General features: G+C 44.7%; 1 protein-coding gene across 5 annotated transcripts in view; it reads right to left on the minus strand.

Annotated features, from left to right (window-relative positions):
- Positions 1–16,436, minus strand: part of DSCAM (DS cell adhesion molecule) — a 579,300-nt gene that overhangs the window by 109,988 nt on the left and 452,876 nt on the right. For all 5 annotated transcript variants that reach the window (XM_053310684.1, XM_053310683.1, XM_053310686.1 and 2 more), the window contains 2 exons: positions 11,202–11,348; positions 10,242–10,397 (listed from right to left, as the gene is read on the minus strand). In XM_053310684.1, coding sequence (XP_053166659.1) covers positions 10,242–10,397; positions 11,202–11,348 — 303 coding nt within the window. The remainder of the gene's footprint in view (positions 1–10,241; positions 10,398–11,201; positions 11,349–16,436) is intronic.

A 16,436-nucleotide genomic window follows, 5' to 3' on the forward strand; every position in this document is an offset into this window, starting at 1 on the left:
TCTTGCAGTTTCTCCTTCTATGCTTTGGTAGAAATGTCTCTGATTCGACTGGAATTGGAGATTCTGCCTGTGTTGTGTAATTCTGGCTTCATATCTGCTAATCTTCTTTGACACTGCTGTTATTTGCTGCTTTATTATTTCCAGGTCTTCTCTAATTTTCCTTGAATCGAGGTGGTATTTTTGGATCAGATACTGTTTGGTGTTTTCATTCTTCAGCTTCTTGTCTTTCATATCTTTCAATTTACTAGCATCTGATCTAAGCCTGGAGATTTTATTTTCTAATCGAATCTTCCATTTAGGTGATGTACTGCTTTCTTTTTTGACAGGTCCACTGATTATTATTATTATAATTATTATTATATATAATATGCAATTCAAATGCCTTGGATGGTTTGTTGTTATTCCTGTATTTTGAGGACCTCATGGACGGGCACAGGACAGGTTCTCTCTTTCTTTCTCTGGACTTCTCTGCAATGAAGATTGGGTCATATTGTGACTTCTAGCATCATCATCATTTTTATTCATACTAGATTGCTTGCATCTACAACAGGTTGTGCTGGTGCCACAGGCTCCGATCCGTCACAGAAATGTCAAAAAAATGCGCCAAAAATTGTGTGCTGTTGTTGTCATCATCACTCTTCTATTTGTGTAGGTGGGAGGGGGGCCAAACCTCGCTGTTCCACTGTCAGAATGTTGTTTTTCACCCTTCTTTACTTAACCTGCTTTTATGGCCAGGTGCCACAGATGTAGCTGTCTCTGTTGCTTGTGGATGAAAAATGCTTGGGGGAGGGAGGACAGGGTGCAATCGATGCAGCTGTTGGCCCTAGTCTGCTGCATCTGTGATATCACACTTACTTACTTACTTGCTTGTTGCTGGCTGCTGTTGTTACCCTGCATTGGGAGGGGGCGTGTGGGGCACTGCATTTCATTGTTGTTGTTTCACACTGTTGTATTTGGATCAATTGCATTTGGATGGTGGGACACGGTAGGTGTGGTGAGTGACACAGTGGATGTGTGTGATCTTTGGAAACCTTGTTCTTTGTATAGCTCTGCTGTTGTTGATGATGATGATGATGTGTGCTGCATCCACCCTATGGGACAATGGGGACAGACAGTGCCCATTTATGCCTGTGGGTGCCTCCTAGGAGTGCCACTGAGTCAGGTGGTAGTGACCCAATGGGTGCCTGCTACCACCCAGATTCCAAAGGAATTGGGCAAAGGAATGATTTTTAAAGAATTTCTGAAGTTTGCACATCTTTGGGGCAGAAAAGGGACAGAAAAGGGGCTTCGGGAGTTGAAGAGTGGGTCAGGTGGTATTGCCCCAATGGGTGCCTGCTACCACCCAGATTTCAAAGAAATTGGTGAAAGGGGTGTTTTGTAAAGAATTTGTGAAGTTTGCACATCTTTAAGCTTTCCCCCCCACAGGGAATAATGGGGATTTCAGCAGCTCCATAACTCCACTTGAGGGGCACCAGGGTGGCCCAGAGCAAGTGGTGGTGTAGTGAACATAGGGTGCAAACCATCCCCATACCCACAAGCTCATGGGGTACTGGGTTTTGTTGTTTCCGAAGTGTTCTGCGAGTAGATTCTCTGGTAGCAAATGCGAGTGGATTAATTGTTTGTAATTGTTTGCTTAAAGACACGTAAACTTCAAAAATCATTTAAAAATCACCCTATTGCCCAATCCCTTTGAAATATGGGTGGTAGCTTCCTTGCACCTATTGGGTACTACCACCCACCCAACCCCACTCTGGGCCACCTTGGTGTCCCCCACGTGGAGCTATAAGGTTGCTGAAATCCCATTATTCCCTATAGGGAAAAGCTTAAAGACAGATAAACTTCAAAAATCACCCCTTTGTCCAATTTCTTTGAAACTTGGGTGGTAGCTTCCACCCATTGGACACTGCCACCACCCACTCTTTTGGCCCCAGGACTCTTTTTTAAAAATTCTGAATTGATTCAGATTTGGAAAATTCGGTTACAAATCGAATCTGGGGTGATGGGGGTGGGGTCAGATTTGGACCCAAAACTAATCAGGCGTGTTTTGATTCAGGTACAAATCGAAACAAAAAAATGGATTTGTGCATATTCCTAATTATCACAAAAGATGTTGAGGAGGTGCACTTTTCCAAGCATGCACTGTGGCCACTCGGGGTTGGTAATATGTGTTTGATCCACAGAGAAGAAAACAGTACTATATATTACTTGATATACTCAAAGGAAAGAAGAAGACATGTTATGTTTCTTTCATTTAATGGAATCATTTTCATCTGTTCACATGGCAACACTGGAACACATGTTGCACAGCATAACATGGGTGCTTGTGAACCACCCATGCTGCTGCAGGCACCCTAAAGAACTGCCAGGAGTCTTGCACAACAGTGCAAATATTTAGTGATTTAGTTGCAAATTCAGAAGTGAAGGTGCTCTCCATGACAGCCCCCATGGCCATGCCCACCCAACAGCCAGAGAAACTGAGAAGTACCAGTGCTCTGTCCCTGCGCGTCCCCCCTCCACTACATACCTGCAAATATTGAAAGGAGCATGTCTGCACTTCCAGAGTGCTACATATAACAGTGTTTCCAATGTAAATAGAGTGTTTACATGCTTCCATTGTGAATAGGCTACCAGAGTGTGGGCACGGTACTTTAAGGATTTGCACTCTTGTGTAAGACTGCCAGCAATTCCTAAGGAGCCTGAAGCAACATGGATGGCTCAGAACCATCCACAATACACTGCACAACATGAGGGCCAGCAACTATTTTGGCAAAAAGTTTCCAATTTGAAGTATATCGTGGGGGGAGGGGGGGATGCCAAGTGTCTAGAAATTTGATGCTGGAACATGGAATCCTTTTTTCAGCCAAGTGCAGGGCTAGCTTCTAAAACAGTGCTGGCAGCTAAGGAACGGACATATCCTCCAACTGAAACTCTTCCCTTTTTACAGGTAGACAATGACCTCATTTGACTTGAGTGTTTCATAAGCTTTTAAAAAATGGGTTTTCTTCCTATAGTTTTATAAGAGACATATGCCTAGGCTGACATTGTGTCAGAAGAACACATGCTCCAGATGGACCAATTACAGCTGCTTATATGTGGCTACTACTCATCTATGCTATAAGGTGGTACAATAGCAAGTAGGTTGGCTGCAATGACTGATGGGCCAGGATATATTTATATACTTTGGCCAATACATGGTCTCGGATAGCATCAGGGTTCCTCACAAAGCACCAGTGCTGCTGCGCTGCAGACTGGCACAGTTCCACTGTTTGCACAGGTAAGTGTGTGTGCGCATGCACACACCATTTATGTCTGCCTCCTCTTGAAATATCTTAATGATAACCAGGGCTGGCAGACGATTTAAAACAGAAAAGGTTAAGAGAGTGCTTGCTCCCTTAACCTTGTTTTGATCCTCTTGAGACATTGTAGAAGGCAGCCGTGCTCATGCTTACAAGGGGGAAAGCAGGGAGGAAGTCCCACCACCCCACTGTCACTAACTCCCTTACGCCCCAACAAACATGCTTACGGCGCTATTGGGCTGAAGGGGGAAGCATCATAAATGTGTTCAGTGGTGATTCAGTGAGCTGCAACCTGAATCGAGAGATACAGTGCATTATGGGAGTTCCGAGGGCCTCCCAGCACCCAAACCTCCCTGCTGATGGTGGATGAGGAGGAGTATCTGGGTACACAATCACGCACCCAGCGAAGAGGAATGGATCGTCTATAGGGGAAATAAGCTTTTAAAGGCTTCCTCTCCTCGACCCTTGCAGCCCTTTCTCATGATTGTGAGAAAGGGCTCTGTATGTACTCTCTTGATTCAGGTGCCCTTATTAACCTTAACCTTGTTTTGAAGGTGGGTTTGCCGCTGCACCACCGCCAGGAGCTGCGGGGCAATTTCCATGCGCTGGCAAAACCAGACTAGGCTTCCTTAGCCCAGTTTTGCCTGCCCGTGAGAATAGCACCAAAGCGTATTATTGAACTTTGTTACATTTTTATCTTGCTTTTCAGTACATGGTTCTGTCCCCATTCATTTTATACTCAGAGCGACTCTGTGTGGTAAGTTAGACTGACAGAGAGGGATTGCTCCAAGGAGACTGAGTTAGGTTTATGGCTGAATAGGTATTTGAACCTGGGACTCTCTGGTACTAATTTGATGCTCTAGCCACTACACTGCATTGGTTCTCCTATAAAAATGCCATCAGCAGTGACTGAGCACCAGTTCCCCAAAACCAGTTCTGGTTAAATATACACATTTTAAATCTGCTATTAAATCTTTCAGCACTCTTAAAACTCAAAGAACAAATAAATTATTTTAGTGACACACATCTATACCCCAAATCTTGTTACAGAGACAGTACACACTCACAGGAAATTCTGGTATTTGACAGTGCTCAGCTTTTTTCTTTCTTTTCCTAAAGAACATGCTAATTAGAAATGTCCTTTGTTTGTATGGAAGACAGAAACCCGATTCTTCAAGGTAATCACTTGCCCCCGTGGGAGAGTTTTGTTTATGATCTGCATGGTATGCTAGAAATCACTGAAATTGGACATGTGTGCTTAAAAGCAATTGATTGTTAAATTAAGGTTAGAGCCACAGGGAACAGTTCTGATGGATGTGGCTCAAAGTCATCAAATCCTTTTGAATTAGTTCATGATCGATCTAGAGTTCTGAAACCAAGACAGGCACAAGGAAAAATGCAGTTTGCCAATTGCCTTTGAATACCTTATCCCATTATACTTTGCACTGACAGCTTAATTCGTTCTCACGACCATTTCTGGGGCAGGGAGGATAGGCAGGGGAGAAGGCAGGGTTGAACCTACCTTCCCCCAGATGACTGGGCATCCTCTGTGTGGTGCATGACTCATGAACCCACACGATCCACATTGCTCTGAGTAGTGCAGAACTCTGGAGGCTGGGATAATGAAGCCTGGCCTCCAGGTATCCCTAAATGCACAGTGCAAGCAGCATGGTACACTGGAATTAAGCAGTCTTTTAGAGTAACTCGTGAACAATACTATTGAGTACTGATTTCATCCAGTGTTTGGTATTGTTTTCACATCTGTGATGATGATCCTCAAGCCTTCATGAAAAACCTGGGACTGGGGGTTAAATGTGGTCTATATATACACCATTCTCATGCAAAATTGCTGTGTTTTAGCTTTCCAGCTCAATATTCATTACAGCCAAGAAAGAAATACTGAAGTATCTGAACAGCCTTCCTGATTTCCATGATATGGTCATAAATAGGTTTATTTATTTTTTCAAATAATCAAAGCATACTGAAATAATATAATTATATCTGCATACTAAATATCCATGTAGTTTTGCTGATATTTGTCAAAATAATTTAATCAGGAAAGGTTTCGGTTTTTAAACTGAAATGGGCAGTTGCACCATTTGAGAAAGCTCTCCAAAAAGCATAGAGCCTGTGTGTTTTAATGACAACTTTTAAATTTATCCATCAATGATCTAGAAGCAGGGGTAAGTAATGAGGTGGCCAGATTCACAGATGATACCAAACTCTTCCGGGTAGTGAAATCCAAAACGGATTGTGAGCAGCTCCAAGAGGATCTCTCCAAACTGGGGGAGTGGGTGACAAAATGGCAAATGCAATTCAATGTTGGCAAGTGTAAAATGATGCACATTGGGATGAGAAAAACACCAACTCGTGTTTCAAGTATACTGATATGAGGACTGAGCTGTTCAGAGTATACAGCTGATGGGATCTGACTGTCGGTGACTGACCTGAGGTCTGACTCCTTTTAGCTTAGAAAACAGACGACTGCGGGGAGACCTGATAGAGGTCTATATAATCATGCATGGTTTGGAGAATTTGGAGAGAGAGAAATTCTTTTCCCTCTCACACAATGAAATTGATTGCCAGGAGGTCTAGGACCAACGAACAGAAGTACTTTTTCACACAACGCGTGATCCACTCGTGGAACTCTCTGCCACAGGACGTGGTGACAGCCAACAACCTGGATGGCTTTAATAGGGGTTTGGATAACTTCATGGAGGAGAGGTCCATCAATGGCTACTAGTCGGAGGGCTGTAGGCCACCTCCAGTCTCAAAAGGCAGGATGGCTCTGAGAACCAGTTGCAGCGGAGTAATGGCAGGAGAGAGGGCACGCCCTCATCTCCTGCCTGTGGCTTCCAGCAGCATCTGGTGGGCCACTGTGCGAAACAGGATGCTGGACTAGATGGGCCTTGGACCTTATCCAGAAGGGCTGTTCGAAAGAAAGAAAGAAAGAAAGAAAGAAAGAAAGAAAGAAAGAAAGAAAGAAAGGCAAGAAGGACAGAGGGGAAGAGTGAGTGGAGGACAGAGAAAGAGAGAAAAAGAAGGGAGAGGAAGAGAGAAAGAAGGAAGGGTGAGAGACGGGCCCGAGCCTATCAGTGGCCTGAGAGGAACAAGTGGTCATGGTGGCAGTGACGGCAGCAAGGAAGGGCCCAGTCAACCACCGCTGCTGTTTGGGGCTACCAAGGCCATTGGTGGAGGGACTCCGAGGGAGGCAGGCAGGCCAGCAAGCAAGGGACAGGCCTGGGCCTGTCAGCAGCCTGAGGGGAATGAGTGGCCATGGTGCTGGCGGCAGTGAGGAAGGGCCTGGTCAATTGCTGCTGCTGCTGCTCCTGTGGGGAAGAGCAGGACGGGGCTCAGGTGAGGGTGGGGAGGTCTCTGGGGATAGGGGGCTGCAGCTTGGCCAATAGGCACCAGCTATGCTGTAGCCATGACCAAGAGGGGTGAGAAGGATGGAAACAATGGGATGGAGGAGGAGGAGCAGGAGTGTGGCTCAGGTGAGGGTGGAGAGATCTCTGAGGTGAGGGGGGCTATGGCAGACAGTGAGGGGAGTACAAGCATGCAGATGCTCTGCGTGGGTTGAGCTAGTTTACAAATAAGAGTGGGACTTAAATTACAAAATATAAAGCAAAGTTATGAGGTTCAGATGTATGGCATGTAATAAAGTAGCATAAACGAAGAGTGAAATAAAATAATGAAAGAAGAGAAGGAGAAATCAAATCTTTTTGAGATTCTAAGCTGCAAAAAATAGGTCTAATCTAGCACTATTTGAATGCTTGGGGAGTCTGGTACACACACAGCAAGCCAGGGATTTCCCACTGTGCTGAAGGCAACTCAAGGCTCTCAACCCCACTCAGGGCCAGCTCCCTCACCAATCTACAAGCTGCTACCACTCTGCACTCTAAAATCCTGGAGTGGTCTGCCTAGAAAGTAAAGCAGAGCCGTGAGATGGGGAAGGGTGGGGCAACAAGGTGGCGGAGAGTGGGTTGCAGGCAATGGAGGCGGTACCCATGGGGCATTTGCCACCCTATGGTGCAGGCAACCTCATCTCATTGGCGAGCCTCCCCTGTTCCCACTGTATACCAAGGAGCTCCCTGAAGTGAATGGAAACAAGACTTCTGTCTATGCACTGGAACTCTGGTGGAGGTTTGGGCTAAGGTGCATATGTATGGCAGATGTGCACATACATCAACAGAGAGCAGTAGGGCACAGCAAATAGAATCCCTATGCTGAACTGAACACGATCAGGTAGGGAGGAAAGCCTGAAATGAGTTAATGAACTAGAGTCCGACAGGTGCAAATTGGTGCCATTTGCTAAACTATACTGCTTTGCACCAGCTATGGATCTGGCTCAGTGGGCTGCTTATTAAGAAACATAGATTCATTGTTTTAATTAAGATTTTATAATGCATCATTTCTAATGAATGCAATCATTCAACCCCCATGCCATCAAATACAACGGCCTGTGAAAATGCAATTTAAGTCTAGAGTGTAGAGAGAAAATGAGTATGTCTATTTAAATGTTAATGATCAGTGAAATAAATCCTCAGGTGGAAAGACACTTAGTTAATAAGTAACTCCATTTTTAGTTTAGAAGGAACTCCAAGCAAAGGGAATAAATTAAATGGAATATATTTTTGAAGCAGCCAGAAATTTCTGTTGCAGCTTTCACTGTGCCATGAACATCTTGGACAGAAGCAATATTGTTTTTCCCTGCAGGCTTCTGGGGAGAAAGAACTAAATAATGCAAACCTTAAGAAGAATCCTCATTTTTCATTCACAATCAGAGCTGTTTCTTTTACATAAATTCAAGTAGAGCCATGACTGACCTCTGGTGTCTAAAATAAAGTACTGAGTATGATAAGAAATGCAGATGCAAAGACACATTGCTTCTGGACTCTTTTATTCACCTCTTGAGTTTAACTCTTATTTTATGAATTAGGGGAGAAATGGTTTCATTTCCCAATTTATGCCTTCTCTGTATGTGCCATATTTCCATATAACTATCTGCATGCTGAGACACTCTGTGATAAGTGGTTCAAAGGAAATGTGAGTTAAGTTCTCAGAAGGGATGTATTGTGCCGCTGATTTTCTAAGCAAAATATTCTGCTGATGCCAAAGATTAATAGAGAAATTAAGCAAAGTAGGAAGTTCACAGACAATGCACACAGAATGCAGAGCTGGAATGCATCCAAGGCTCATCTAGGTCCAAGTCTACACACACCAAGGCGATATTTTCCGTCTCCAAACCACCCTAACAAATTAGCCTGGATCAGCCAGATCAGATTGTGCCATAAGTAGAGTGCACAAATGAGCAGGCTGAAATGTGCCAGAGGTGTCTGGAGAGCAAAGGCTAGATTTAATCAAACCAATCCAGATGGGTCAAACAAAGAAGCTGTGCCAGATTGTCAGTAGGGAGGAAAAATCAGTTGAAAATATCATTTTGAAAACAGGATGTTGAGATCCTTGGTTGCTGGAGAACAACCAAGTGAAGCCCAACCAACCTGATGAAAACAGCGGAGGCTGTCTTGAATGGAGGGCACCTGGAATAGACTGGGTAAAATGAGCTGATGATGGGGGGACAAGAGGAGTCGGGGAGATGGGGAGGGCTGCTGCTAGCCGAGCGAGAGGGAGAAAAACTGCCCAAAGCAATGAGGAAGAGAAAAGAGTCTAGGTGTTGCAGGCAACAAACACCTGCCAGTTACAGGGAACTGACTGAGCTATTATTTGAGAAGCACCAGAAAACAGACTTCCTGTAGGACTAGCTGAGTGATGGATGGCAGGATGGCTTTGGGAATAAGGGGGATCTGGGTGATCTCCCCCTTTTCTGTACACAGCTTTCTCTTCCAATGCCCAGTCAATGTATGCAGCTGCTTGCTTGTCTTCTTCAAAAATAAGGAGGCAGCAATCTATCATGAAACCTGATTATGTACTGCTACCGTCAAAGGGTGCAGCTACTCTCCTGTGGTCCTAAAAACACTTGTTTGCACTGCTGTTATGGACCTTATGACGTTGGTCTTGTCTGAATGACTACCAACTAATCTAGTCTTTCAATCAGATGCCTTGGTTCTGGCCCTTTTAGCTAGTGAAGCTTGTACTGGTATTATTTCTTCCCCACTGCCTGATCTCTAAGAGGCCTAGCCTGCAAAAAACATACATATCTGAGGATCCTACAAGTCCACTCAAAATGGACATGTACACAGATGTTATATGTAGTAGACATATAGGTTCATGGGCAGTGTTAAGGGCTGGCCATGTTGGGCCTTGGCTGAGGGCCCATGACTGACCCCTGAGTCCAGCTGTGGGTCATCAGGAGACGATAGCAGCATGAGTCACCATCCACAAACAGGAAAATTAAGAGAGACTTCAATTTGTGGATGGGAAGCAGGTGGGAAAAAGCAGCAGTAGCTTCTGCCTCCTCCTGCCCTCTCCTCTGATGAAAGGACTTCCTCCCAGAACTCTGTGCAATAACAGGGGTGGGGAGGGGAGCTGGTGAAAGTCTCTATCAAGAGAAAGTGGAGGACAAGGTTATGTTCTCTCCAACCCTCCCCCTTGGTGAATGGAGAAGATAACGTGGCAAGGGTACCTCGTCTTCCTCCTCCCTCCCTCCAAGGGTAAGGGGAAAATGCTGTCATCAACACTGCATCACACCAGTTCCCATTCACTGAGGCAGGAAGAAGCCATGCAGCCACCAGCTACCTTCCCACCACTACTCATCCACCCCTGCCACCAGCCAGCCCCTCTCCTTCTGCATTCAGCCAGGCTTGAGGGGATGTGTCATAGGGTGTGAGAGGCAATTTAGACTTTTGTCCAAGAACTTGGTGATAACTGCAACTTGGTATCACTCATGTATAGGTTGCTAGGCATCTATGGGCTATGGAAACCTGGGCAACACACAAAAGCACTGCTTCACTGAAGAATGGCTATCAAGAATGATTCAGTTCTTACCATCCTCTTTTGTGCGCGTGAAAATCTGCTCACTCCTGACCCCGTCCCCAGCTCGTGTGAATGCCAACACCTGGATGCTATAGTTGGTGTACTTTTCCAGGCCATCAAGCTCTAATGAGGGCTGTGTAGTGGTAACATTTTTAATTTCTCCCAGCTCTAGGGAGCAGAAAATTAAATTGAGTTAGTGACAGTGCCATTCTTCTCCCATTGAGTGGTAATTATATCGCTGTGAGTATAAGCAACAAATTGTTGGATTAAAATATGTAACTATGGTAGGAATAAAGTTTATTATGATTATTAAATAAACATGCTAAACGCCCATGCTGTGCATTTAATCATAAACATTGCAACTGCCTGACAGAGAAAAATAAACATGTAAAGCACTGTAAAATTATTACTGTGCTATTTTAGGCTCATGGTAATATTTTCGAAAATAAAAATAGGCTGTTAAATTATTTGGATTAGAAAATATTGTGGAACGACATTTTATCTTACAGATATTTTTATTTCAGAAATGGCAGCACAGTATGCTATGTAAATGAAACATGTACATATACTGAATTTTGAGTAATCTTGCTGCTGCCTATTTTTCTATTTACTGTTTTCACTTTGTTTCTACATTACCCTGGTAGAATTCCTGAAGGGTGGCCTAAAAATCCTTTCTTTAAAAAAAAATTAAATGAAATAAAACACAACAAGAATTTTGATGGAATTATGCATACAACCATACCAAGACTAGTTTTATCAATACACATGTCCATATCCAAAACCAAAACAACTCTAAAATTAATTATACTTTTAGAAATTCTCCAAATTAAGCCAGAATTTAGGTGGTGTGCTATGCAAGGCAAAGGAAACCCACTGTACAACAAAGAAGCAAAATGAGGGAAAACTTCTCATCCCTAGAGAATATAATACATCGATAGAAATGTTCTGTAATTGAGGTGCAAAGCTACTTACCTCCATCCAAAAGATTAGCCCAGTATATAACCCTAAATCCCTGTAGAATTCCATTGAGGGCATCTTTGGCAAGAGTGGACCAGGTAATAGAGATGGTTTCAGGGGAGGTGGCAATCGCTTGGACGTTCTCTGGGGGGGAACTAGGAACTGAAAGAAATTAATTACCATTTTTCAATGTGAGTGATTTAAACAAGATGGCGAATATCAACCCAAATGCACAAAATAACCTTTCTTACATAAGTCCTGGGGAAAAGAGCAGCATTGGGGGGAAATTTTCCATGGGCAGCCTTTTACAGCAATGCAGGCAAGATAACCATGCTGCACATTACAGCCCATAAATACTTGGGGATGCTAATCAAGCCATACTCCTCCAAGTCTTAGCTGTTGCTGCAAGTGCATGGTAGGCCACCATAATAATCAGCCACTGGGGTGCTGGCACAAAGATTGAATAGTCTGCAGTTATCATATGGCTATCCCTGTGCATTTTCCATTAAAGTCCTGTAAAACCTTGCTGTCTTCATGAATTTGCTACTCTCATTACCACTCTTCAACTGTTGCTACCTCCATGCATGTTATCAAGAAAGTCAAACAGCATGCCAATACAATGGGATACACGATTGCTAGTTAGTTCATGGGTGTATTTTATATTTAATGATGTATCCAAAGCACTTTGTGCATCCAAACATGTTAACTTTCCACGCGCACAGTGCAAGCTTGAGACTATTCTTAATCATTAAATGGTGATCAATTTAAAAATTCATCAGAGAAAGGAGAAAATGTTTTTCCTGAAGTTTGAGCTATTCTAGAAAACATATTAAATCTGGAAATTCGGATTTATTTATTTATTTATTTATTTACTTACTTAACATATTTTTATACCGCCCAAAACTTACGTCTCTAAATTTTATTAGCTATAACAAAATAGCTGTTTTAAATACATGTTCTGCAGTCAAGAATCTAGTACATATGAAGAATTCCTATTGCCAGTGTAGGGATGAGTGAACCGGCTTGAAATTGAGTGGGGTTACACTCAAGCCAGCTTGGCTCAAAGGAGTTTAGCAAGAAGTGTGTGTGGGAGCCTGGAACAAGCCCCGGTGATCACAGGGAGCCTGGTGGAGAAGAGAATGTAAGTACAAATCCCTCCTTCATATTTTTGGAAAGGCTGTTTGTACAGTTAAATAGCTCACCATTACCACTGAGACCTATCCTTCTAATAAACTATCTCTAAATACTGTAAACAGCCAACAAAAACAGTATGAAGATATAAAGTCAGTAGGGGAGGGGGCACTTCCCAGTGTATTGCACAGAGTGCCACATGTATGACTATTTGCTCCATGGGCAGAAGTCATGTGTGTGTGCTCGGTGCAAGGAGCTCCTGGCTCTCAGGGAACAAGTTTGTTCCCTTGAGACCAAGATGGTGGATCTGGAGAAGCTCAGATAGACAGAGAAGCATGTGGACGAGACCTTCAGGGATGTGATAGAGGCATCCCACTCCAGGGCTGGTAGCTCCTCTGCTGTCAGGAAGAATGAAGGTCTCGGGCAAGGAGGACATCAGTCTGAGGAAGATGGAAATGCTCCTTTAGAAAGGACCCCTTCCATGGATGATGAGCCCATATCCTCTTGCACAGGGGATACTCCTCCGGGGGGTGGGGCCTCCTTGTAGTGTGTGATTCCATCATTAGAGGTATAGAGAGATGGGTTTGTGACCCGCGTGTTGACCACACGGTGACTTGCCTGCCTGGTGCAAAGGTTACAGACATCATGCAGCGCCTAGATAGACTCTGAGACAGTGCTGGGGTGGGGGGGGAGACAGCTGTCGTGGTGCACGTTGGCACCAACGATGTGGGGAAATGTAGTAGGGAGTTCCTGGAAGCCAAATTTAATCTGATAGGTAATGTGTGAAGTCCAGGACCCCCAAGGTAGCATTCTTAGAAATGCTACCTGTTCCACGCGCAGGTACAGCGAGACAGGCAGAGCTGAGGGGTTTCAATGCGTGAATGAGATGTTGGTGCCAGGAGGAGGGGTTTAGATTTGTTAGGCACTGGGATACATTATGAGGCAAGCAAGACCTGTTCAAAAGGGATGGGCTGCACTTGAACCAAGGTGGAACCAGACTGCTGGTGCTGAAAATCAAAAAGGTTGCAGAGCAGCATTTAAAATGGCACCTGGGGAATAGCCAACAGGAGCTGGAAAGTATCCGGTTCGGCAAATGCCATCTCTTAAAGTGTGAGGGTGCAAAAGATTGAGATAAAACAGAAGGGGACAGAGCAGAACCACATAAAGAGCAGACAGGAGCCTGTGCCAGCTGGTCAAAAGGTCAAAAGGACGATAGCATATATCAGAAGAGAGATTCAGCGTATAGGTGCTCATATGCCAATGCCAGAAGCCTCCGAGCCAAGATGGGTGAGCTGGAGTGCTTGGTTGCTAACACAGAAATAGATACAGTGAGCATAACAGAAACATGGTGGAAAAGTGAGAACAAGTGGGACACTGTTATCCCTGGATATAAACTCTATAGAAAGGACAGGGAGGGGCACCTTGGAGTCAAAGAACTCAAAGAACTCAAATGTGAAACTGCCAACCTCCTTGCTAAAATATATAACTTATCCCTGCAATCGGGCTCTGTACCGGAGGACTAGAAAGTAAATGCAACACAGATTTTCAAAAAGGGATCCAGGGGCGATCTGGGAAATTACAAGCTGGTTAGCTTAATATCTGTTCCAGGCAAATTGATGGAAAGCATCCTCAAGGATAAAATTGTAAAGCACATAGAACAACAGGCCCTGCTGGGAGAGAACCAACATGGCTTCCGCAAAGATAAATCTTGCCTCACCAACCTTTTGGAGTTCTCTGAGAGTGTAAACAAATGTGTGGCTCAAGGTGATCCAGATGATATAGTATACCTGGACTTCCAGAAAGCTTTTGACAAAGTTCCTCATCAAAGACTCCTGAGGAAACTTAGTGGTCATGGGATAAGGGGACAAGTACATGTGTGGATTGCTAACTGGTTGAAAGACAGGAAACAGAGGGTAGGTATTAATGGAGAGTTTTCACAATGGAGGGAAGTAAGAAGTGGGGTCCCCCAGGGATCGTACTGAGACCAGTGTTTTAATTTATTCATAAATGATCTAGAAGCAGGGGTAAGCAGCGAGGTGGCCAAATTTGCAGATGATACCAAACTCTTTTGGGTAGTGAAATCCAAAACTGACTGTGAGGAGCTCCAAGTGGATCTCTCCAAACTTGGGGAGTGGGCGACAAAATGGCAAATGCAGTTCAGTGTTGGCAAGTGTAAAATGATGCACATTGGGATGAAAAACCCCAACTTCAAGTATACGCTGATGGGATCTGAGCTGTCGGTGACTGACCTGGAGAGGGATCTTGGGGCCGTGGTGGACAGCCCGTTGAAAGTGTCGACTCAATGTGCAGCAGCTGTGAAAAAGGCCAGTTCCATGCTAGGGATCATTAGGAAGGGGATTGAAAATAAAATTGCTAATATTATAATGCCCTTATACAAAACGATGGTGCAACCACACTTGGAGTACTGCATACAATTCTGGTCACCACATCTAAAAAAGGACATTGTAGAACTGGAAAAGGTGCAGAAGAGGGCAGCCAAGATCATCAGGGGCCTAGAGCACTTTTCTTATGAGGCAAGGCTACAACACTTGGGGCTTTTTAGTTTAGAAACAAGACAACTGCGGGGAGATATGATAGAAGTCTATAAAATCATGCATGATGTGGAGAAAGTGGATAGAGAGAGATTCTTTTCCCTCTCACACAACACTAAAACCAGGGGTCATCTCATGAAATTGATTGCCAGGAAATGTAGGACCAACAAACATAAGTACTTTTTCACACAATGCACAATCAACTTGTGGAATTCTCTGCCACGAGATGTGGTGACAGCCAACCACCTGGATGGATTTAAGAGAGGTTTGGATAACTTTATGAAGGAGAAGTCTAGTATCGGCTACTAGTTGGAGAGCTGAAGACCACCTCCAGCCTCAGGGGCAGGATGCCTCTCAGTACCAGTTGCAGGGGAGTGACAGCAGGAGAGAGGGCATGCCCTCAACTCCTGCCTGTGGTTTCCAGCGGCATCTGGTGCGAAACAGGATGCTGGACTAGATGGGCCTTGGGCCTGATCCAGCAGGGCTGTTCTTATGTTCTTAAAGACTTGTCCTCAAGACGAACCTTTGCGGCAGCGGTGGGGCTTAGTCCGGCGGCGAGCTGAGCGAAGCCCCCAACTCATGAGTTGGCATGAAGGCCAAACTTGTAAAGGGGAATACAGAAAGGATTCCCCTTTACAATCAGAGGCGCTCTTACACCTGGACTTTCGGGCAGAAGTCCAGGGCCTCCACACACCTTCAGGGCCCCCAAATCCTCTTTCGTCAGTCCTAGGTATTGTGGTTGCTACACCAGGCAGCTGAATGTGACTGCGACCTGTGCCAGGCGCCAAGTGTGACCTTTGCTTTAGGGACAGAGGAGGGAGTGGGGAAAGGAATATTTGGGGTGGGAATATGTTAGGTTGCATCTTGAAAAGTTTCTGTTAATGCATATTTGCATAAATATACCTGTTTTATATTCTCACATTCTTGTGATTTCAGTTGCTGTTTGTGCTCTCAGGAACCCATGTATTAAAAATACTGTGCGTGTCAAGGTGTGTGTGTGTGTGTGTGTGTGTGTGTGTGTACGTGTGTGTGTGTGTGTGTAGGGGGATGGTGCTTAACTTGCGGGGGGGGGGTTCTCCAAAAGTCTTTAGGTCCAGGCTCCAAAATCACCTAAGTGCACCTCTATTTACAAGTAAAGGGCTGCAGTGGGGGGGGAGGTAAAGTTCCATTTTTTACCTTGAAGAAAGTTCAGGATGGGGGCGGTGGTGGCTGCAGTGGCTGCAGGGAGGGTGGTGGGAACTGCTTCCACCTCCCCACCTGCCTCTCAAATGACAGCGTGGGCCGGTCTGTGGCCCATTTGGGACCTCTCTGCACATGCAGAGATGGAGAGGCATGGGACAACTCTGGGGTAGCTATTCCAGTGGTGGTGAGGAATCATTGGGAGAGGCTAGTGGTCTGGTTTGGTCCCAGTTTCAGCCAGTGGAATATTGGTGGAGTAGGTGAGAGGATGAGGGCAGGGAGGTGGCGTGGCTGTGGTCTATAAGAATACCATCTCCCTTACCAGAATCCCTGTCAGGGAATTTTCTATATTGATTGTATGTAAGCCTAGTCTAGGGACCAAGTATAG

The sequence above is a fragment of the Hemicordylus capensis genome, chromosome 3 (genome assembly GCF_027244095.1).
Source record: "Hemicordylus capensis ecotype Gifberg chromosome 3, rHemCap1.1.pri, whole genome shotgun sequence".
Lineage (NCBI taxonomy): Eukaryota > Metazoa > Chordata > Lepidosauria > Squamata > Cordylidae > Hemicordylus > Hemicordylus capensis.